At 44.6% G+C, this 24,232-nt stretch overlaps 1 protein-coding gene across 2 annotated transcripts in view; it reads right to left on the bottom strand.

Moving 5' to 3' along the window:
* Nucleotides 1-24,232, bottom strand: part of ADAMTS3 (ADAM metallopeptidase with thrombospondin type 1 motif 3) — a 54,070-nt gene that overhangs the window by 29,222 nt on the left and 616 nt on the right. Inside the window, exons 2-4 of one of the 2 annotated variants that reach the window (XM_039550935.1) lie at nt 23,912-23,939; nt 17,732-18,132; nt 7,627-7,783 (exon numbers count right to left, since the gene is read on the bottom strand). In XM_039550935.1, the coding sequence (XP_039406869.1) occupies nt 7,627-7,783; nt 17,732-18,132; nt 23,912-23,939 (586 nt within the window). Of the gene's footprint in view, nt 1-7,626; nt 7,784-17,731; nt 18,133-23,911; nt 23,940-24,232 lie in introns of those variants that run through there. The other variant, XM_039550936.1, reaches the window with a different exon arrangement.

Below are 24,232 nucleotides of genomic sequence, written 5' to 3'. Positions count from 1 at the left end.
CTTGAAAGGGAGGAAAAACATCCAAACCCTTCAGACCCAGAGGTTATTTTGATGCTTAAGGGCAGCCACAGACCCATCACTGACTCTCCCACCCATCTGACTTCTGTAAACAATTAACAGAGTTACTACTGCCTCTTACTTTAATACCTCTAACAGATTTATTGTCAAGGACAGAAAAGCACAACTACTATTCCTCCTGGAAATTGTGACTTTTTGTTCTCTGGAACTATTAGTGAGGAGAATTGGAAAGGCAGAGCAGAGCTCTCCATTAAGAAAGCACAAAGTTCCTTGGATGGCCTTGCATCACCTGTTACTGTTTCCAGATGAGACTAAAAAAGCTCAGTTTACACTGTGTTTAACCCTGTTGAAGCTGAAAATTTATTATCTGAAAGATTCTAGGTATTATTAGGATTTTGCACAAGATGATCAGTGGAATTAGAAGTTTTTATTCTAATTTGCAATAACCAGGTGGTGTTGATTTATTATTTGATGACTGTAGGATTACAGCACAATCATTTGGCAAACAAACAGTCATTCAAACTTTGTGATCCCGATTTTGCATTTATGGCTACAAGATAGTCATTTCATATAAAAAGACAGCACTTGCTAATCAAGCATGCGTTTTCACACACACTCGCAGCCCATCATTCCCTGGCCTCCATGGAGGATGTGAGTGTCTGAATCCAGCTTTCTCCAGATATCTAGGTCCACTGTTAGGCACCCTATGCAGAAATATGGGAGAAGAAGGAAAATCCTACCGTTTCTAGCCACCCGATGGACAGAGCCTGTTGCCAGGAACAAGGGGAAGGACAAACCTGTTTCCTGCAGGCACATCACTAACTGCTGGGAGGGAGGCAGCAGCCTGCTTGTTATCTGGGGGGAGAGGTAAAATGCCAAAGGAGACACAAGGGCATCTCTCCTACGGACAGATCCTCAAACTTTTCCCGGGAATGTTTAGAAATAGGCCCTGCCAATAATGCTGCAAAGGAAGACACACCAACGAAACACTTCCCTTGGCTACTCCTAAAGTACAAGCCAGCAAAGCTCTTCATCCCTCCCTGGGTTCTCTTCCCAAACCACATGATATGTGATGGAATCCAACACAGATTTCCCACAGGTCAGCCTCTACCCGTCACCATGCAGGAGAAGTCAGCTTCGCTGAGACATCAATTCCCTCCTTTCCAACTCTACCTGCAGACTCAGATTTGTGTGACTTTTAATAACCTCTAGAACCCTAATTATCTGGCTGATCCTGTCCCACGTTATTGGAATACTCCAAAGAATGATTAGGCAAGGTATTCTGGAAAAAACCCCACTGTTTTCTCAGCGAACAACAGCTGGGTCATGCTGTTACTCTGCAGTGTTTTACTACTGCATTTTGGAAAGATTTATGCACTTGCGTAACCCAGAAATGGATCTGAAGAAACTCAGTCCACTGGGAGCAAGTGAAGTACGAGGCTGATGTTCTCACGTTAGTAACTTCCATCCGCATTCCTGTCAGCTCCAGCTGCCCAATTCTCTGTCATCCCACATAAGACAAACCGGATTATTTATCATCTACACCATGTTTTGAAGGGATAAAGGGAAGGGTGAAGTGAGCTCTGGAACATCTTGGTGTAATACACGGGGTACAGCAAGAGTTAGTCCACAGTAACCCCACACGGACCCTACCAAAAGCAGGAGCGTGGCATCCAAACTGCTCATTCAAAACACACCAGATCCATTTTCCTTCTCTGTCATAAACCAGGGGTGCCAACATCTCATCCTGGTATTTTCAATGATATATCTGAATTAAATTGCCCTCAGTTTGGATTCTTAAGCTGTTTCTAGAATCTTCCTATAACTTTAACCGAGCATCAAAACCATTAAGAACCAGGTGTCTCGCAGTGGGGAAAAATGCTAAACCTGCAGATAATTCAGGGGAAGAAGGTCCAGGGAGAGTCTTACAGTATGGAAATTACTCTTTTATGTTATGACACAAACGGCTACATTTTAGTTCATTTTTCCATCAAAAGCCTGCAGTAGAACACAGACTGATAAAACAGGGCTCTGTGCTCTCATTTCGGTCCTGAATTTGTAGGACGCGCATGTGAAACACGTGAACGAGCCTCAGCCCCCACAGGCTGTGGGAGGACTCATTGCCTCTGGTTCCTGCCCTCTAATTCACATAAACTCCCCCCGATAAGGCAGCTCTTCTGCTTCCCACTCCCATATTCTCAGACAGTGCCATCCTGGTACATATGTCCTGGTCCATAAAGAGCACTTTTAACCATCTCATGTGCACCTTTCTGATCAAACCCAGCAGCAGAAACGAGCCACTTCACATCCAAGCCAGGGACCTCAGTCCTACATGGACCACCCAAGGGTGACCCTCACCTTGGCATGTCTCTCCCAGATTACTCTGAGAATGTCATCTATGAACCAAACAGGCTCCCTTCGCACAGGAGCAGCTGCTTACACAATATTTAAAAACCTCTCCTGTCTGTTATCACCGCTGTTAGCTGAAAGTTTTCCTCTTCCTATGCAATTTGGGGGCACAGGGAGTTTTTACTGGAAAATGGTAGGAGCCTTGGAATGGCTGCAAGCTGAATGTACTGACCTGTCTCCATTTCTTCAATTTGCCCTTCATACAGATTTTTCTGTGTGTTTTACTACTCTGGCGCTGGGTCCCTACAGTTGAAATGAAGCCTTTATTCTTGGTTTTATTTAAAAATCATTTTCCTTTGTTATTGCCAAGAATAGAAGACGAGTTAAGCAGATGGATGTTCTTGCTCTCATCATCAGGCACCACCTCCCCAACACAGACAGAGCACATCAGTCACTTCACAGCACCTTCTGATCCACTCCTGCTCAAGCTTTTCCTTCTTACAAAAAATCGTAAGCTTTTCCTCACTATAAAGTCTTTGTTTCCTTTTGCTTCCTATACATCCATCACCAACACTCCTTTTCTTTTATACCACACTGTGCTCTTCCTGTTCCATTTGATTACCTTTCCTTGATTAAGCAAACTGTTACCTAAAAAAAAAAGAAGAAAACCAATCCCACAAACTATATTCAATGAAGAACTTCAGAGAATCCAATTAAGTTTCAGTTTAAGAGAAGAAGGCTAAATTAAAAGCAAAAGCTCCAGAAGGTCTGGATATATAAGAGGATGTCCTTAGACAACCCAGGTTATTGCCATCAATACAAGTTATTGGTGGCCCTTTCTTGGGGGACTACAAGAGAGCTGGAGAGAGACTTTTGACCAGGTATCAGGAAGAAATTCTTCCCTGTGAGGGTGGTGAGGTCTTGGCACAGGCTGCCCAGAGAAGCTGTCCCACCCCTGGAAGTGCCCAAGGCCAGGTTGGACGGGGCTTCAAGCAAGCTGGGATAGTGGAAGGTGTCTGCCCATGGCAGGGAGTAGAGCAAGATGATCCTTAAGGTCCCTTCCAACCCAGACCATGCTGGGATTCTGTGATTATACAAAAATGCCCATACTGAACAGAGGATTATACACAACAATCATTTCCATCTTTGCCATTGTTCTGATGCATAAACTTGTGTGGTGGGCTGTGCAGCATCAAAAATATCCTCCACCAGAACACAGGTCATGAGAAATTCTGCTGAGAAAGAGTTCAGACACCCTCCGGCACGACGACATCCCTGAGAACCACTAATGATGTGCCTGGGGAAGTGCAGAGGGAGGTCTCCCAAGCAGGCAATAGTCTTCCCATTCTTCCACCTTCTATTCCAGGGTTTCATTCCCAGGCAACCAGGAGCAAGTCCCAAATAATTTCTTCCTCCTACATGTTTCCCACCTGGGACAAAGACACTCGACACGAGTGCCATGGCAACCCCATCAGACACACAAGCACTTTGGTGCTTTGGGGAAAATGAAAATTCTGAAAGGAAGCTGGGAGATAAAGGCTCCTACTTCTTGTTTCCCACTGTTAGGAAGTAATTACAAAAATACTTTCATCTCAAGTGCTTGCTGGGTGAATAGGTTGTCATTTAAAAAATACTACAGTGTGAAGAGGAGGATGAAATAGGAAAGCTCCGAGTACATTACCATGCTGTGTAACTGCCAAGCTCAGGGTTGCCTGTCATCATTCTACCACATGAAAGTACACAGAAAAAATGATAAATGAACAAACAGGAGGAAAGATAAATTGAATACTCAGTTATCATCTCGAGCAGCATATGATCCAAACCCTGCCTCATCATCCCACTGATGTCAGCATGAGTGTTCCCACTGACTTCAGCGGACTTGGATCAGGCTTTTATGTTTCTGAAACACAGCTTCGATTTTATTTTACCACACTCCTGAGCCAAATTCAGTAGAACTTGCACAGGTGGCCTCCTAGGTGCAAATTTGACTGTGAATTCTACAGGTTCTTTGCCTGTTTCTGCTGCATCTTGAACGCTTTCAAGGAATAAGGTTAATGATCACAGTGATGTTTCTCAGCTTATTAACAAGGAGCAGCTTCTTTTCATCCCACTCAGACAGAGTAATATCATTGTTATACTTCAAAGACCTCCCAAACTCAGGCTTGTCCTGAGAGCATTTCCTTCCATTCTGGAATAAAAAGCTATTTTGGTGAGAATATCATAAGGATTTATGTAAATCATGTTTTAACATGACAACCTCATACACTGCTCTATTTTTTTTAGCTCTGTCTGCACAGTTCTTTCGCTCTCTGTCCCTCAGACCCTTCCCTCCCATATGGACACTTTGTTTCTTTTCGTCCTTAAGGATAAGTATTTTTTGATTTAAGAGACATTACTTGGGAGTAACACTCACAACATGAACGCTGACTACCTGTACTACTCAACCCAAATGAGAAGCACAGATGTTCAGTGTCTTTAGGATCAAGACTTAAATGACTGGGGAAGTCAAGCTTACAAATGTCATCCCAGGGCAATCCGACATGGAAAAGCTGTCAGGAGACAACGTGTAATTACACCCATGGAGAACTCAAGACACTGTCCTCCTCTGTGATATCATTCCCAGACCAGACCTAACCGGACGCTGATCCCAGATGCTTAAAAACAAATGTCCAGTGTCACATCCCACTATATTTAAGTGCTTTTTCAATAGCTGGGATTTCCCATGGGAGGCCTTGGCTTCCACCCCACAGAAGAGGAAGAGCCTCCTTTGTCCAGGAGAACTAACCTGAGTTCAGCACCTCAAACCAGTGAGCACCCTGTCTGATGGACATCACAAGGACCAAGTAGGATTTTGGGTTAATAAAATGATTTTAACATTTGGTGGTCAAGACCTACTGCTTCCCTTCACTGCCTCACATAGCAGAAGACAGATCAGATTCCAAGGAATACAGTCAAACAAGATCTTTCGAATCAGCAGACAGATTACCCATGACATACAAATAGTCAGCCTGCCAACAGCCTGTCAAAATATGGAAAATTATCCACATTTCCCTGGTATCACTGAGCGAGAGCAGAGGCATTTTCTAAGCATAAAAGATATAAAACTGTCTGCAATTCCTGGGTATCAAAACAAACCCCAAATATTCAAGTCCATTTATATGTAAAAGATCCTACTCACACCAAAATGACTGAAAAGACAAAGATATAAAGAGGCAATAATTAATGAAGGAATCCTTCAAGGGGCCTAAATTGGGTGTGCACACACACAAAGAAAAATTCCCCACAGGAATGGGGCAGGATTTCCAATCTGATTTCTTGAGTGTCTCATATAAGGCTTCTAAAGAAACCAATCTCTATGCAAAGCAAATTATGAAAACAATACATGCAAATTGCCACTGTCATTCCCTAAAGAGGCGATCCAGAGCCATGGATACCATAGATAGGAATCAGCACAGGGTGCTGCTTTGGGGTGGGAAGGCTGAACCCACAGGATCCAGCAGCTTGAGGCACCGCAGTATCTTCCCCAGAACCCCAGATTTCTGGTTCCCACTTAAGACAGCTCTGTGAAGCTCCGTCAAAGAGAGCCATAAAGGAAACAGGGAAAGAGAAGTGGGTAAGTGTGCTGACTTCCACGAGAACACAGGATACACAGAAGTTAATACTCCACTGCACTGTGATCATTGCTAAAACCTTGCTGTCAGGATGGCAGCTTTTCGACTTACAACTCCTACGCTCATTCTGTCCAATTGCTTGAGCAATGTCCAACCAATTCCCAAACGGTCTAAAATCCTGCAGGAATACCAGATGTCCTGTCAGACTGCAAGCTCCTGCCACATAGCTAGAGCTGGAAGCCTTCCTCTTAGAAAACTGACTTCTTGTAGGGAGAACATGACACAGCGTGTCCTGTGTCACTGCCGAGAAAGGCTGTCACACAGAGTTTCCCAGTTTTGTAACGACTTCACTGACAACAACGATTTTAATTACTTTTTTATCTTAACGGCTGTTTTGTTGAGTCATCTGTCATCTGTTACTGAAAATTTGGATTCTTGTGTGTGCTGGCTGAACTCCCAAACCGCGAGCAGACGGTACTCTGCATCGCTGCCTCGAGCCCAAGCACGGTGGTGGGGGAGCAAGGACAGAGAAGAAAGAGGAAGATTTTCATGGCATCGATACACAGCTCATACATAGACAACCCAGCAGTTGCAGCTGATAGACAACTCAACCACTGCAAACATTTCCTCAGGCTCCACAGGCTTGGGCACCTTGCTTTAACCTTGGTCATGGAATAGTTTAGGTTGGAAAAGGCCTCCGAGATTGAGTTCAGCTATTCCCCCAGCACTGCCAAGGCCACCACTAACCCATGTCCCCAGGTGCCACATCCACATGACTTTGAAATCCCTCCAGGGATGGCAACTCCTCCACAGCCCTGAGCGGCCCGTGTCAGGGTTTGACAAGCCTTTCCATGAAGAAATTTTTCCTAATATCCAATCTAAACCTCCCCTGGTGCAACTTGAGGCCATGTGCTCTTGACCTGTCACTTTTTACCTGGGAGAAGGGACTGAACCCACCGGGCTAAAACCTCCATTCAGGGAGTTTTGACCTCCTTTCAGAGGTCTCCCCTGAACCTCCTCTTCTCCAGGCTAAACCCCCGCAGATGCATGAGCTAAACTGGAATGGCCTTGTTGGGGTACCCAAAGCCAAGCACCTCCAGTTCTGTCCATTGTATGTACTTCTTTTATATCCCAAACCCTTCCCAGTCCCAACAACATGTGAACACAACATAAACACAGGAATTTGAGAAGCCGAAAGATACTGAAAGAAAGGCAGAGCACTGATGAGAGCAGAGCTGCTCTTTCATCCTGAGCCCAGAGCCTCAAAACCCCTAACCTTCACTATGCAATGCCTTGGCTTGTGAGGATTTGTGAATTATTAAAAAGACATACAACCAAATGGATTAAACTACACGATGATAATTATTCTCAGACACGGTAATTATTCTCACATGGACCAACCACATTATCTTCAAGGCAGAGGGGAATCCTTGGATGTGACAAAATATATCCTATCAACACAACTGCCTTCAGAGCGCTTTCATTGCAACCAGGAGAAGGAGGAAAACAGTAAATTGGCACAATTTCACTGTTACTCAAAGAAACAGGACCCAAAATTTAAACAGGAGTTATACAGCCTCCTTCAGAAGCTTCCATAGGCTGAAGTAACCTGGAATAGATCTGCAAGCAACCCCACGGGGTACTGTACCTTCTGTGTGGACATCAGGGAGCATGTCAGTGGGATGCTGCGCTACCGCCGACCGCCTGTACACCATGTGGATTCTTCCCTTCTCCTCTTCCATCTGCTTTCCTCTTTCCAAAGGCTCAATGAAGTATTCATCCTCATCAGTTCTTATCATTCCAGCCTGGTAAGGGAGAGAGAAAACACGTCCATACGTCATTTTAGAGCCTAAAGACCCAGCCTGAGGATCTAAATACAAATACCAGGAGGGATGAAGCATGAAACGCTCAGAATACTACTGTAACCCATACATTTCTTTTCTCCCCCCCAAAATTTCACCAATAAAAAGAGCTTGAAATTTTCCAAATGAATCCAGACAAAGGGGCAGAAGCAGGTTTTGCATTTTTAAGTGAATCCTCCCTGTAAGCTGTAGTGCCAACCCAGTGCTTCCTTCCCCCCAGCCGGAGAGATGTGCAGGGAGGTGCTCGGAGCACGTATTTTTCAAGGCTCCCTTGGAGAAAAGGCTGTGGTGGATTTTCAAGAAAGAAGTATGTAGTGGAAATCTTTTTTTTTTCCACAAAAGCACATTGATGGAGCAATCCAGGAAAGCAGTCTCCAGTCTTGGAAGGCTATTAATTTTACTGCTTTTTTCTTCAAAATTAACAACATTCAAAATTTCCATCCACTGAAGGAGGCAGGTTGGAATCCTTCCTACTACAGAGTTCTCTAGAGCCGTCCTCAGGACTCTGTGAAAATGGGCAAGACAACAGGAGCACCAAAATCCAAAGGCAGCCTTTGGGGCACAGTGGCTGGAATGAATCCGCCTGTTCCCAGCACCATCTCAGCCCTGAGGCTCAGGGAAGTGCATTGACTCCTTGGCTTTCCTACAGACTCGCTTCTCCCAGAGGAGAATCCAGAAGAACCCCTGCCCAGGTCCCATCAGCATGCCATCTGCATCTACCTTGCTCCCCAGTATCTGTATCTGTCTAAATGACTTCTGAGCATTAATTCCTTTCATCCCTGCAGTTCTTCCCATCCCCCTCGATTCAGAAGAAATGGTGCACAGTGAACAGAGGGAATTCTATGGAATCAGAGAGATGCAAGAGGAAGTGCTGCTGGAGTTCATAATAAAAGGTAACTGGGAGCAAGGCCAAACCCAGTCTGGCCCAAGCAGCCCACCTAGGAGGGTTTCCCAGAGGACACCAAACCTTATATCCTTTACTGGACAATCCGTGGATAAAGCAAAACCTGGAAAATACTTTTTTGTTTTTCCTTCAAAATGTAAAACATGCAGATAAGAATAAGGGAACTAGAAACAATATAAAGCCTTGAGAAAATAACCTACAAGGGCAGGTTAAACTAAGGAATCACTTCCCGAGCCAAAATCAACAGCACTTAAGAGGGAACATGATTCCCTATAAATATGCATGGCGTGTTTGTAAGGAAAGAGACCTTCATTCAGGGAGCACAACGGAGAGCTGTGGAGTGTCCATTAATGGCCACATTTACCTTCAGTATTAAACATTATGGGTGGGATTTCCAAAAGTATTTTAGGAAGTCAAATGCCCCGTTTCTAGCAGTTTGCAGTACGGGCGAGGCAGTCAATTCCCAGGTGAGTTTGGAAAGGCCACCCTCAAAACTTCAGGAAGTTTGTTCAGCAGTCACACTGATGGCCATTATCGAGTGCTTCTAAAAGTGATCACCAGAGAGCAGAAAAGGCTTTGGGCTGTTAAACCCATCCTACCATCCCATGGTCAATGCCACCAGGTCAGAGGACGCTCTCACGTTGTCCTCCCAGTCTCCATCCCAAACTCTGGTGGTATCTGTATTTTGAACACCTTGTGTTCTTTTAAGACACAGAATCTCCCACAGAGAAGACAATGCTATAAGTTATGTTTTTAAACTGTCCTTAGTGCCTTTGTACTACAAAGGAATAGTTTTTCAAACGCTGATGTGACACCCTGGGAAACCGAGGCATTAATTAGCAGCCATTTCTCCTAAGCCAGCTCTGAACAGTAAGGGAACAGATTTGTAAAGCTGCTTTAAGCAAATCAGCAACACATTATGGGAATTCAAGATGCACAGAGCTTCCCTGCATCTCTCTACTTGAGAACCTTCATTTGTATTACAGACATCTTTCATCTGTCCCAGGATCTGCACATCCCTCTGTCATACAAAGTAATTTGGAAACACCACGTGCTGCGTCTTCACTGGGAAGAGCTGAAATAGGGGAGATTATAAGCTTAAAAAATTGAAACTTAACATCACATTCAAGGCTCTAAATTAATCTCCAAACAGAGCAGGCTGTCAATAAGTGGAAGCAGACTAATAGGCAGGTTGGAGCTTGCTCAGCAGCAGGAGGCTACATGAAGTGGTCATCCTTAGTAAGAAAAAAATCAGGAATATACACAGGGATCTAAGGATGCCAAAATCCCCTTCCCCTCTGGAAGGAGGTTCCAACTTGTGACCCTTCAGTCACACACAGGTGCAAATACAGAGTAATAAAGCTGCACTGTGCTGTTGGACTCTACCTAGAAGGGAAGCATGAGAGGATCACAGCTCTCACCAGAGTGAAGCAGGCACGTGTGAAAGAGTCAGGCAGCTGCTTTCCAATTCAAGGACACGGAAGGATTCAGTGGGAAAAGGAAGAACTACCTGTGTCCTGTTTTATGGAAGAGACTATGCTCAGGAGGATGAACCTGCTTGCTTCAAAGAACAAGATCAAATCCAACACCTGCATCAACATAGGAAAACACAGTGATGGGTCTGTACATGAAGAATTTCAGAGCCTGGAGATTTCTCCAAATGTTTTCTCTTCCCCCTTCCATTCTTCAAAGCCTGCGGTGGGGCAGAAGAAGCCTTTATTTGACCAAGGGAAGCCGAGTATCCTTCACTCTCATGAAGACCAACCAAGGTTTAGTCTACCCAGCGAAGAGGGACTCTGCCGTGGTCTAGTTTCAACTTCTACCTGCATTTCCTACGAGCATCCGTGTTTCCCACACTGAATCGTGGAATCATGGACCGGTTTGGCTTAGCAGGGACTTTAAAGACCAACTTGTTCCAGCCCCTGCCACGGGCAGGGACACCTTCCACCAGACAAGGCTGCTCCAAGCCCTGTCCAACTTGACCTCAAACACTTCCAGGGATCCAGGGGCAGCCACAGCCACAGGTTCTCTGGGCAACCCGTGCCAGGGCCTCCCCACCCTTACAGGGAAGAATTTCTTCCTAATACCTAATCCAAACCTTTCATCCTTCATCTTAAGGCCATTGAAACTAAATTTCCATTCTGTGGAAATGAAATGAACCAACCACCCCTCACACCTTAAAAATTAATGCAGAAATACATATCTGGAGTACATATGGAAAATAAGAACTGCCCCAAGTGTCAGAATCAGGACACCAGGATCAATTCTCACTTTGGGCCACCCATTGATCATTCAGCTTGTAGTGAAATCTCTTACAAGGCTCTCCACATGTGGGAAGTTCAGTTCAGGAGGTTTCCTGTGCCATCCCACATTGTTTCAGCCAGTATCATCCTTCATTTCTTCATCCACCAATGCCTGCACTGCAGCAAAGGATTCAGCAGTCAAACCAACACAAGGCTCTGCCTCCCAGAAAACACTTCCTTCTCACCATTCTATTGATGGAATTGGAAAACATTTCCAGGGCTCTCCCCCAACTCCTTATCCCTCCTTTTTTCCCTGTTGGACAATCACAGGTGGCTGACAGCTCTATCCTGCCCCTACCTAAATAGAAGCCCTATTGAAAAGCATCAAGAGCTCTGTGTTCCCTCAATTTAATATCCCAGCCCCGGCTGAGCAGACACTGCCTCCTGCCAAGACAAACACCTGGGACCTGGAACGGGGAGGGGGCAAGTTCTGGAGACAGCCCTCCAGTCTAAACTTCTTAAGGAGTCGATAGAAACATGCTTTTATAAAAGAGGTGCTGCCTCGTCTGAAAACACCGATTCAGCCCCAAAACACTGCTACCTTTCACCCTCACTGTTGGCTTAAGGTGGGTTCAGTTCGGTGACTGTGCAAAACCTGCGTCACACCTACCTGCTGCTCCGCTTTCCAATCCAAAGGCAAAAAGTTTTTGGAGTTGCATTGAACACTGGCTGATTTATTGGAAGAAAAATAGAAGCAAAGAAGGATGCTTTGCCTGCAGCATATTTCCCTTCGCTGGCCTCCCCCAAAACTGAGCCACAGTGGGTGGACACTGATTCTAAGTCTGTGTAGCTCCAGGGTTACACCTTCAGTTCCTTGGGTGGATGTTATTTCCCATGCCACATGGGTTCCATATTTTGGCAAGAATCAACTGATTCTCTGGATTTCTTTTCAAAAATCCTCTAGAAGCTTCTGCAGTTGTTTAGTTTGCCCATGATGCCGCTCTTCAGTTCATGCCAGTGGCTCACCACCCTCACAGGGAAGAATTCCTTTCCAATATCCCATCTAACCTGCCCTCTGTCAGTTGAAGGCAATCTGCCTTGTTCTGTCACTCCAGGCCCTTGTCCCAAGTCCCACCGTGCTCACAAAACCCAACAGGTCCCGGTCCCTCTGGCAGGGAAGGGGAAAGGCATCCAAATGGACATACTTCCCTCCCTTCACATCTTCTGCATGTTAAAGTATTTATGGCCTCGACATACTTGGCATATAAAGAAATACTACACATTAGAGGAATGCTGGAAAAAAGTAATATTGCAGCACTGCGTACATTTTGGAGAAACAGATGTTATTGATCCAGTTGCCGGGTGTCTACAGAGAGGAGGTCTGCAGATGAAATTCCTCCTCCTCCATGGATGGGCCTCCAGTCTCCACGGAGGTGTCTGGGCTTTGGGAAAACACCACGGTTTTGGGATAAAACATCCCCATTTACTAACCCTCCAGCTCCAGCACCCTTGGAGTGATTCCCAGAGGAGCAAGCAGAAATTCCACAGCTCATTCTCCCTCTCTGGAAGACCAGTGTGATACAAAATCCGTGTTCTAGCCCATGTTTTATCCTGGCCATGCATCTCAGAATTAAAGCAGGAGCTCCTGTATCATTTTAGGCTCCATTCTTGAAGGGTGTTGAACACAGGCAGCACAGAGTGTTGAGATTTCTCCTACTAAGCACATGCCAAAAGTGAGACCGCAGTTTTTAGTAACATTAAACCCATTTTTGAATCAAATGAAAGATTCAAACAGAACGTACCACTTGAGTCTCACAGACACCTGAATTATTAACACAGCACCAGTTTGTGACTAATCATTAATACCAGATTTTTAAATCAAAACAAAAATCTTCTGCAGCTACCAAGAGAAGTCTTATTTGTTCAGAAGATTCAGAAACAGGATGAAAACGCAGGAATGTTTAATATCCTCTTTCAAACTATGGGCACAACTTAGAAGCCACTTAGATAAGCTCCTACTAAAATACTGGAAATCATCTGCCCAGAGGAATAGAAGTCTCTCAACATACTAATTGATACCACTTTAAAGAGCAAAAGGCATTTGGAAGAGCCATCAAATTAACCAAAATCTTGTTGAATTTGCACAGAAGAAAGGAAAATGTCAGCATTTACTGGGTCACTGCAGTGGACTGGAATTAAGGTTTTTAGTCCCCTCTATAAACATCCATAAGAAAATTCCTTTATGCTGAAGTTTCTCATGTTTGGTTTTGATCCAAATGCTGGGTTTTCTTTTTCCCCCTTTCAGAAAGTACAAGAAAACTCAATGGAAGCCCTTAAGAGTTATATGAAAGCAGAGAGAAAAAACAAACTTTGATTTTATGTGGAAAAATATGTCTCTATTTTTTGTTCTTGGAAAACCTACCAGGATTCATTTTAACAGCAAACTGCTGCATAGAGCTGGCAGGCCAAATGCTTTGTCCTTAAAGAAGGAACTGTGGGTTTAAAGTATCAGTTATTCGAGAGTGAAAAGTATGCATGGAACATGCTCCGAGCAGTCAAGCACCTCCCTGATCCCAGGGTCTCTGTAGAAATATTTACTGAGCACAAGTTTTGTCTTTGTGTCAGTTACAGCAGGTCTTTGCTAGGAACTATTTCATGGAGAAATGGTACAGGAGACAGTACAGCTTGCCAGTTCTGCAGTAAACGTGGTGTTTTCCCAGCTCCAGAAGTCATGGGATGGCACCAGTCATAGATTCCTCTAAAAAGTGGAAAAGAAAACAAAAAATGAGGACATCTGAGAGCCTTCAGAGAAGGGGAAATGAGACCTTCAAGTGCTGAATACTCCAAAAGTGTAAAGCGAATAAAATAATGCCAAAATACGAAGGTCTCATGATCCGGGCGTCAGCAGCACCATTTCTACTGTGGCACACAAAAGAAATCCTGATTTATCTGCTGCCTGTACACAAGTCATGAATGATGCTGCAGCATCAGCACTCTTCCAAGGTAACAGAAAACTCAGTCCAAACTATGCATGAGCAAGAGTCATCTGCTCGGAAAGAAGTCAGAGAAAGAGAGAAAACTGATGCAGCTTCCTCTGAATGGAGATACTTTGTGGATCAAAAGCTAGGAAGCACCAAAGCTAGTAATATTTCCATCAAACTCCTCATTTTAAATTGGTTCTACATCCTTGCACAAAGGAAAAAAAACTATGGTAAAGCCTCTCAAAGGAAAAGGAAAAGTGGTTTTACACCTTTGGTTAGGTTAACACCAAGAAAGTCAAATGACAAAGGGATTTTTATGAGGTAGGGAAGCTGATTTATTGTTGCATGGTTGTAATTTATCAAAGTTCTCAGCCAAGTAGCAGAAGCACTTGATGAAAACCAAGTATCTGTTGAAAACAGAAGTGAAAGCAAAGGTTTTTTTAACAGGAACAACAGTGCCGCACTTTATCCATCGTTTCAAGAAGCTTCTGATGAAACACAGGGGCCAGAGGTGGAACCAACTCACTCTTCTTCTCATGACTCTTTCAGAGCCTGCATGGGAGCATAATGTTTAGAGTTGCAGTGTGACCCTCTAAGAAAACTAAGAACAGGAAAGAGCAGACAAACTCATTTTCTCAATGACCCTGCACAGTATTTTCTCTCCAGTCCTGCTTCCTGCCCCTTTGCAAACCTCAGACCATGTGCCTCGCAGGCCAAGTTCCAGATCCAAGTACGTACAACACTGAATAAACATGAAACATCAAAAAAGCCATTGCTGAATATGGCTTCTGTACCTCCAGCCTACCAACTGCAGTTACAAATTCAGCCCTAACTCCACCATCAATGAGAACTTTGAGAGAGGCTACAAGGATTGAATTTTGAGAGCATTGACTATTTCAGTATCTGTTTACTTTCTTCTCCTGGGACACACACTTTCCCACAGGTGACATGTGGAGGCAGGACATGAATGAGGAGTGAGAGCCCAATTCATGCACTCCGTGTGTGTTACAAGAGTCCGCACAAGTTATACAATCTGGGATTTATTACTAGAACTATAAAAAAGGGCTGTACTTAGTCATTTTAATAAGCTTGTGCTATTTTATAAACTGTAAGCTGTGAGCCTCTAGGAATCAGAAAAGTTAAGAAGCGTCTGCTGTTTTGGGAACAAAGAGGAAAAATCCAGAAAGGAAATTCTTTGTCCAAGTGCCCTAAAAGCAGTGTTTTGTGAAAATGCATCGCCAGGACTACAAGGTGTGATTAAGTAACAGCTACAAAAGGCATATCCAGAGCAGCACCCAACCACCTGCCCTTTGTTCCAGACCATTTTTAACCACATACTGACCTGTAACAGCAGTTCCAGCCCCTAAATATATTGCTTAAAAGGGAGGGATTACATGTAAACCCGTGCTTTGCTGTACAGAATGGTTTTTCAACATCAGAAATAAACTATAAATAAAAGTCTGAAGTTGTAGCAATCCAAGTGGAGACTTTTTATGAAAAGCCTCCAGGCAGATTCTCTCCAGCTGCCTGTTCCTAAACCCTTTCCTAGGGGATGCTCTCCTCACCTCACCTCACCTCACCCACACCAGACTGTGAAGTTTCTTATTTAACCTTCAAATATTGTCTCCAATCTAAAAACAGGGAAAAAGAGACTAATTATTCCACATATTTACCATCAAACAATCAAAATTTAGCACCAAATACTCTTTTACTTATGATATTAAACCTCTTCTACAAGCTATACATTGTGCAAACTGCTACCCCAGTGATTCCCTTTGCTTTCTCTCCAAGATTTCAGAACCTAGCTGGCTACTCTGGAGAGTGTCTAAATTCCTTTGAAGTCGAAAATAAATCCTTCCAACACACACATGCCCCTAGAATTTCTCACTCTTGTTCCAGTTTCTGTTAAGCCATATTATCTCACTCTTCACATCGTTAGGATACACTGAGGATCAAATATTCTAGCTGGATTGAGAGACACACAGTACAGCAACAGAGAGGCCAGAGATGGTAATTGCAAGTTCCTTTTGCTACCCTGGGAGATGCTGGGAGGAAAAAACCATAAAATAAATCTTCAGGATTATTTATTTCTTTCACACTCACATGATTAGAGCTCCAAGAGATGTTAAAACCAGCAAAGGTTGAGATGAACAGAGAGACAAAAGTGACCCAGGAGCATTTACCCAGTACTCGTCAAAGAAAAAGCCCGTGTTCTCCTACTCCAGTCCTCAAAACCAAGGAAAGCACATGGAGTGTTATGGGAAAAGAGGGATACATTCCACTAGATCAGGTTGCTCCAAGACCCATCCAACCTAGCCTTGAACATTTCCAGGGACGGGGCAGCCACAGCTTCTCCGGGCAACCTGTGCCAGGGCCTCACCCTCTTCAGCATAGAATTTCTTCCCAGTATCCCATCCAACCCTGTCTTCTGTCACTGTGAAGCCACTCCCCCTCCAAAAGTTCCCCTCTGGCTTCATTTACCTGAAAACACACCACAAACAGCTTGCCAGACACATGGCAATCTGTGACGGAGCTGCTACACTCCTTAATCTAATTCCATTTAATCCAATTTCTTGTCTTCACGTGCTGTCTCAATGCAACAACTTCATTCAGGCTTACTGCCAAAGTCCAGCTGCCAGTCCCAGGGTCTCATTCATCAGAACGATTCTATTGGAAGCTACATCTAGCCAGGCAGGGGTCTCCTTGGCCTTTGTAAACACAGTACACTGGCAATAGATTCTCCAAACAAACTCACCAAAAGCCGCCAAAACACACCAAACTGACATTAGTTATCACCTCTGATGCAACCACTACCTGTATTTCCTTTCACTAAGCAAGGGAACTCAAGGAGTTTTGGTGTGAATGGGGATTTTGAGCCATTTCTGCAGTTACTCCCACAGGGACTGCTGCCCGCTGCTGAGGTGGGAGCTTTCCTAGCCAGGACTTATCTCAAAATGGAATCAAATAATGACCACGTGGCAGCTATGGGAAATGGGAAACCCACTTCCAAGAAAGGACGCTTGTTGCAGACTTCTTCATGTGATTCCTGTCCCAAACAGCAGGAGGATAACCACAACATTCATCTCCCTGGATGTTGCAGGCGTGTTCCACCAGTGCTCCTGCGCCTTATGGAGCACAAGATGAGTATTGTTGGCTTTCCCTGCTGCATGAGCGAATCAATGAATGGTGTGTGGGCTCCATATATGCTCAGCCTTTCATTCTGGGATTTGGGCATCTGCTCAGCCACAGGGGAACTCTGCGTGTCCACAGACAGATCGAAAACAAACCCATTACAGATGTGAACCACTCAATTCTTATGTGACACTTCCTGATGAAACAAAACTGCATCTAAGAGAACAAAAAGTATGCTCACTTTATAAATGAACCCTTTAAAAAAACTCAATGCTGCTATTCTTGGATAACAGGGCATGGATTTTGGTACCTGAGAAGCAATGAGGGATGATTTGGACACCAAATTCTAAAGTCAGTTAACAAAAGGCCACCTTTTAAGTCTGAAAATGTCTTCATTATTAATTTTCCTGTTTGTAACACCTCATGTAAATAAAAAGGAAACCAAACAATACATAGGTTTGATTTCTCTTTCACAAACCTGAGACATTAAGAACTTTGCTTATCAATATTTTCTAAAGGATTTAAGAAATGAAGTTCTGTAAATGACATCATTAGCAAGGTGTAGTTAAAAGCAACAAAAGCTGTGCACAAAGTGTGCCACGAGACACAAGCGCCATGAAACCAGCCTTACCAGACCATCACAGTTGCTGATGGCCACTGCAGCTCCGGGGATGTCCGTGATGTCTCCCACGTAGGCACAGTTGGTCCACAGGGGCTCTCTCTTCCATAATCGCTCCGCACCAGCTCCAGTCTGAGTTGTGTTACCACCATCGTTCCCAGTCTCCACAGAGTCTTCGTACCACTCCACCACGGCCTCAGGAGCCACTAAACGAGTGTTGGGTTTCAGCCGGAGATGGAATTCCCTCCCAAAGGCAGTGACATTGAAATACAGCTGTCTGGGGCTCTGGGATGCCTCCCGCGTCGATCGCCGCTGGTGACTCGCCGAGAGGATGGTGGACACGTAGCTTCCATCTGCATTGGTGCTAACTGGAATCACTAACCCATATGGCCTCGGCCTGCTTTTTCGGAATTCTGCCAAGAGACACACCCAAAACCCAAACTAAAATAAGAACAAGAGCGTGGAATGAGCCCAAGGACTGAAGGACCCCTCTGCCTCACACGTCCCCTTCCAAAAATCCCAGTTTAGGATTCCTGTTTGAGCTACTAACATGGGCAAATGTAAGGCACATTGTCACTGCTCCTCTTTTATCATGGAATCACAAAATGGTCTGGGTTGGAAGGGACCTTCAAGACCATCCAGTGCCAAACCCCCTGCCACACCACCCTCCACTATCCCAGGTTGCTCCAAGCCCCGTCCAATCTGGCCTTGGACACTTCCAGGGATAAGGCAGCCACAGCCTCTCTGAACAACCTGTGCCAGGGCCTCACCACCCTCACATGGAAGAATTTCTTCCTATTAATAGTTATTATAAAAATGATTTTCCTAAAACTCACAGAGGAAAGCCTGAAATATTCACTGACACTTATTTGGGGAGTTTCCTGTGGGTTTCAGGTTTGCTCAACAGCCCCAGGAGAGGCACAGACCCTTCTGAACTCTCCTGTAAGAAATGCCACACAGCTCTGTTGTACACCTTACACAGAACTTGCTCCTGTGGCAGGACTTCCATCAAGGTTTTGAAAATGAAGTGCCAAGCCTGGGTTATAAGCACAATTTGCTTACAGATTTCTCAGGAAATAGGCATAGGGAAAAAAATCCAGCGGATCATATGCTGCTAGTAAATTAATACATGTCAGCACTTGTAAAGGCAGTAGCTTTTCCCTCTACAAATCTCCTTAGCCAGCAACTTGCTATTGCCCTTCCTCTGAGTAACAAAGATCAAAAACAATGAGAAAATCTAATTATCAAAAAACCCACCACAGATCTGCACGATTTGACCCTAAATCCTGCACTTTAGTGCAGCTGAGAGAAGCCATAAACCCACACTGTTGGTAATCCTGGAGGAGCTCAATGGCACAACTCTCAGCTAAGGCAACATGTCTTCAAGTAATTTCATACCACTGGAAAACAAATCCATTCAAATGAGTTTATCTTTTCGGTGAGACCTCTGTAATCTGGGAGCAATCAGGATACTTGCTGTCCGATTTTCAGGCTGTAAGGGAAGGACCAGGTCAAGCTGTGAGCCACAGCACTGCTCTGAATGGGTCCGAGGCCCAAGTCTAAGCCTGTGTATTTGACTACGTGAGAACTAAAAAGACATCTTGCACAAAAATAGTTATTCCCTACTCCTCTCTTCCTGGGAGAGCTGGTGAAAGCAGTATCAGAGTGATATTACTGATGATTTCATTTGAAAAGCTGCAAGATCAGACAGCTCTGATGTTAGCGCCGAGTGCCACTGAGAATTCCTCAAATAAATATACTAAATTAAGTGAGCTAAATTTTACCTGCTCCCAGTGTGGATCACACTTGATACGAGAATTAACACAGGAAAAGCTCAGTAGCCAGTTCATCTCTCCAGGTAGCAAAGGCTGCTGGTTTTAAGAGACTCATGCATTCAACGAGTAACTTCAGTAGGAAAACGTTCCTAATGGCTTCACGGAACTGTTTTTAATATTCTTTCAGCCAATTACTGAGGAATCTGACAAAAAACCAATGCATGGTACTAGTAGAACACACACATGTAAATTCCTGCACTATGAATATCTTAATATACAAATACTATATCCTAGGAATGTGAAAAGTCATTTCCAAGCCCATTGGTACCCCACACCCTACAGCCAGCAGCCACAGGGTGGGTTTCAGCAGCAGCCAACTCCACCTATTTTGCCATACACCCACAAGACCAGGTTCTAAAACTGGCATCCTAATCAGGCCATTATCCTTAGGATAATTCCCATTTAAAACACTGGGAATTCTGAGCCAGGCTTGTTAATCTGTCTCCTTAGAGAAGGCACCAAATTAAAACTCTAAAGTAATTTTTAATAATTAGACACCAGGCCATGCCCAGGAGACAGAGCTGCGGGGATGTACATTCTAACTGGGTCAAAGTAAAAACACAGATCCTCACATTCCCGGTGCTTCAACACTGGGATTTCATTCCCAGGCTGACATTATGCCTTCTACCTCGCTGAGATTCCTCGTGGCTTGTTTTCTTTTTTCTTTAAAGCAGGAGGTTCAGTGCCAGAGACCACAGTCTGGTGATCAAATTCTGTGCTCACCGCACAACTGAGAAACTGCTCTGCACATCTTGCAGCAGAATTCCCACATTTCCACAGGCTGGGGGAAAAAAAAGAGGCTATTTTGCTAATAAGAGCATCCAGCTAGCCCCAAGAAGGTAGGAACAAAGGGTGGAAAATAAGAACTGTCAAGGTTTTGAGCCAGCGAAAGCCTTTTCCAGAGTCTGTAAATGCTGAGCTAGAAGAGGAAATGCCTTTTGTTCAAAGGCAATTAAAATTAAATGGGACATGACTGAATCCCAAAGACATCTGAACTCCTCCGCTGACTTACATTACCCTTTTTCCACAAACTGCACGCTCTGAGGAAATGCTATCCCAGCTGTAGGTGTTCCCTTTCCTAAGCTAAAATTTCAGAGTTGATCTGCTCTGCTAATTCAAAGCTGACAGTGCTGATCAGAGCAAGAGGAAAAGCACTTAACTGTAAATTTTCTTCATTTTTTTAAAAATCTGGCCTTAAAATGCTGCTCCAGTTGCACAATGTTTAAGTTGAAAGGAAGCACTTAAGAAGGAACATCACGTTCTTTCATTGTGTGCCAAAACAAAATTAGCTAGAGAATGCCTCTGAAGAAAGCTGTCCGGGCTTTCTTTCCCCTCAAAAACTATGAAACTGCAGAATTAACACCACGGGCTCACAGGAGTTGTCTGTGCACTGTACAACAGCTGTGGTCAATGGAGGTTTGAAAATCCTAAACTTTTTTTATCACCTACATTTAGAAAAACAGTATTTTTTGTGCATAAGATTCTGCAAAATACATTGATGAAAAATCGTTTTGGTGGTAGTCCACAGCAGAATGCCAAATGCCTAAACATCCACTTGAGAAGACTTCAAAGACACAGTCGATGTGGAAATCAGTGGCATCAATGGAAGAGGAAGAATTTCTCAAAGTTTAAATTGTTTCTATGTCTAAACCAAACTACCCAAGAAAAGAAATTTGGGGGGACTCGTGGTAATATCCCACCCACATGGCCCCTGCACAGGGCTCTATTGCTGAGTCCCAGGCCATTCCAGAATATCACAGAGGGATGACCAGCAATCTTCCAGAGCTTCCCCATTCCCCATTGGAAGATGCATTTGGATGTGGCTCTAGGGTCAGGAAGCTCAGGTACCTCAGCAAAAGGACAGGATCTAAGGTGACATCTCCAGAGCATCACCATGGAATTTTCTGCCTGGAATTCACAAGCTGTGATGCGACCAAACTGCGGATGGCAGACATCCAGCTCTGCAGTGGAAGTACCGGAGAGAAAACAGTTACCTGCGGCTATAGGGATGAAGAGGACAGTGTTTTCATAAAGAGACTGTGCCATGTTCTGGGAGATCACACTTCTGTCCCACAGATAAGCACAATGGGATGAACACAGAGCTGTTCTGGTCACTTCGCAATGCGATGCTTAACAAGAGAAGATGGTGTGGAGACAACTGGACAAGCCCAGCACGGCTGTGCCATCAACCCTTTTCTGCTTCATCGTTGGCTGGTGGCTTCCAGAAACGACAGAGCAGTTTCGGTCCCTCTCAACAACCTGGATCACTCCAGAACTACCGTTGGCTCTCTGGCTGCCTTTAGGGGGCAGGAATGCCCAGAGAGAAGACAGGAAAGGGGGACAGATTCCTTGAGAATTCCCACTCAACTCTGCACCTGAAGAGGGATGAGGCTGTGTGGGATCTGGGCATTGTAAGTTGGCTGAATGAAAGCAAGGAACTGCAAGGAGAGAGGCTGATGTGGGACACCTCTCTGGTGTCCTCATTCCTCTACTTCACTGCCACTTGTCCCAGGGATACAGACAGCTCAAGAGACAGCGTGGTGGTTTTGCAGCCTCTGCACAGCTGCAGGTGCTTTGCAGGTGCTTCCTGCAGGCGGTGGGGCCCAGCCCTGTTGTGTCACAGGTTTCTTCCAGAAGTGGCACTGAGCAGGGACAGAGCGCTGCTGCGTGGGAGGTGAAGGTGCAGCACAGCATCAGCACCTTCAGGCTGAGTGACACGGAACAGCTTCCTCCTGACAGCTCGCAGGCACTGCAGCACATTGTGCATGAATGCAGGTAATTAAGTGTGCTAATTTGCTACCCCTGTACTGCGGCCTGTGATGATATTTAACAAAAATAAACCCCTAGGTGCTTTAATTCCCCTAAGTGACTTTTCAGGCTACAAGAAAAGATCAGCTGCTGACAGCAGCCAGCCCTGGGCCAACTCAAAATACACAACACCAACGCAAAGCAATACTTTGAGGGGACTCAGAAGTAGGACAGTGCATTTCCAGGCAATTCCAATGCAGGTTTTACCTCCAAGTCATTAAAATTCCCAACTGAGTAAGCCATAGCTCAAAGTTGTGGCTGCCCCATCCCTGGAAGTGTTCATGGCCAGGCTGGAAGGGTCTTGGAGCAACCTGGGATAGTGAAAGGTGTCCCTGCCCACGGCAGGGGGTTTGGAATGAGATGATCCTTCAAGTCCCTTCCAACCCAAACCACTTTAGGATTCTATGGTTCTGTACCTTTTGAATCAGAATTTACAGGATCAAATTCAGCCCCAAATGTTCCTGGCTACAGCAGTGCCAGGGCCGTGGAAGAAAGGAAGGACAAGAAGTTATTTTCCAGATTCAGGAATTCTGCCTGATGTACTGTGTAATTTAAAAGACACATTCCTATATAGCTTATGGTTTCTGAAATTCAAATACAATCCATTTCTCCTGGAAAGGACTAGAAATAAAAGACAGGATCAGCATACCACTGGAAAAACCATCTGTTTGCCAGTTAGCTTTAAATGTACCTCACTGTCTCTGTTCCCATTATTCATTGATCCCGGTGGAAACCAACCTAAGTCCAGAAGCTCACAGTGCCAGAACTGAAGTTGAGACAAGGCCTCCAAAATTCACAGAAATGCTTGAAATTCTTTTCTGAACAAAACCTGAACCAAAACCTCAGGGTTGGAGGTCCAACGGCAGCTGGAAGCAGAACTGCCTGGGGTCCATTCCCACTGCAGAAGAGCTCCAAAGAGCACTTGTGTGCAGGGACACGCGCTCTACCGGAATGGTAAAAGGCTCATTTCACACTGGGTAAGGGAAGGAGCACTGAGAATGCCAGCTTCCACATCCTTCCACTACCTCGTCCATCCTGTGGAGCACCCAGTTACCAGTTAGTCTGTATTAACACACATCTGAAATTAAGCTGTGGGTGCATCCTCCCAATTAAAAGAAGCTTCCTGTCTTTGGGAAGAGTTCGAGAGGCTGAAGTCTCAGTAAGAAGCAACCCATGGGCACAAACAGGCACACTTCCCTTCAGCACCTCATGTGCCACTGACCCTGAACTCGCTGCACAGCACCTTCTTACCCAGGTCTATCAGTTTACAAGGCAACAGTGACCAGCTACAGATTTTATAACATCGATTGGTTTGTATTTCGGAAGAGAAGCATAGACACATAAAGATGCAAAACCGCAGCACGAGAGCACATGCAAATTCAAGCCATGCCATGTCACTGCAACTACGAACACTTCTGGGTGGCAATGGTGGGGGGTGCGCAGGGAATGCTTGCCTGCATACAGATCATTTCCTCAGAAATAACTAGTCTTTGAGCTTACTTCTTTTATTTCTGTTTTGACAGCAGGAATAATAGCTAAAAAGACTTACCTATTTGGATCTGCTGTTCTTTACCAGCCTGCAGAAGAGAAAAGAAACACATGCGCAAAGTTGTTAGTGTAATTACTATGCAATGGGGGATGGCAGAAGGCTGAAAAATCACTTGGTCTGTGCTGCACTGTTTTATATGTTTCTGCATTTGGTTTCCAGGGATGGCAGTTCTTCCTTAACTGAATGTTAAGCTGTTCCCACCAATATACTAACTGAGTCCATAGCAAGTTTAACATAAATAGAGCTGCTAAGCAATCCTGATTCTGAATGACCCATTCTACATATCGTGACACTGTGCCAAAAAGTAAGTTTGGTGGCCAA

Source organism: Corvus cornix, chromosome 4 (genome assembly GCF_000738735.6).
Source record: "Corvus cornix cornix isolate S_Up_H32 chromosome 4, ASM73873v5, whole genome shotgun sequence".
Taxonomy (NCBI): domain Eukaryota; kingdom Metazoa; phylum Chordata; class Aves; order Passeriformes; family Corvidae; genus Corvus; species Corvus cornix.
Note: the sequence above shows the minus strand (reverse complement) of the source record. Positions and strands in the feature narration are given on the sequence as shown.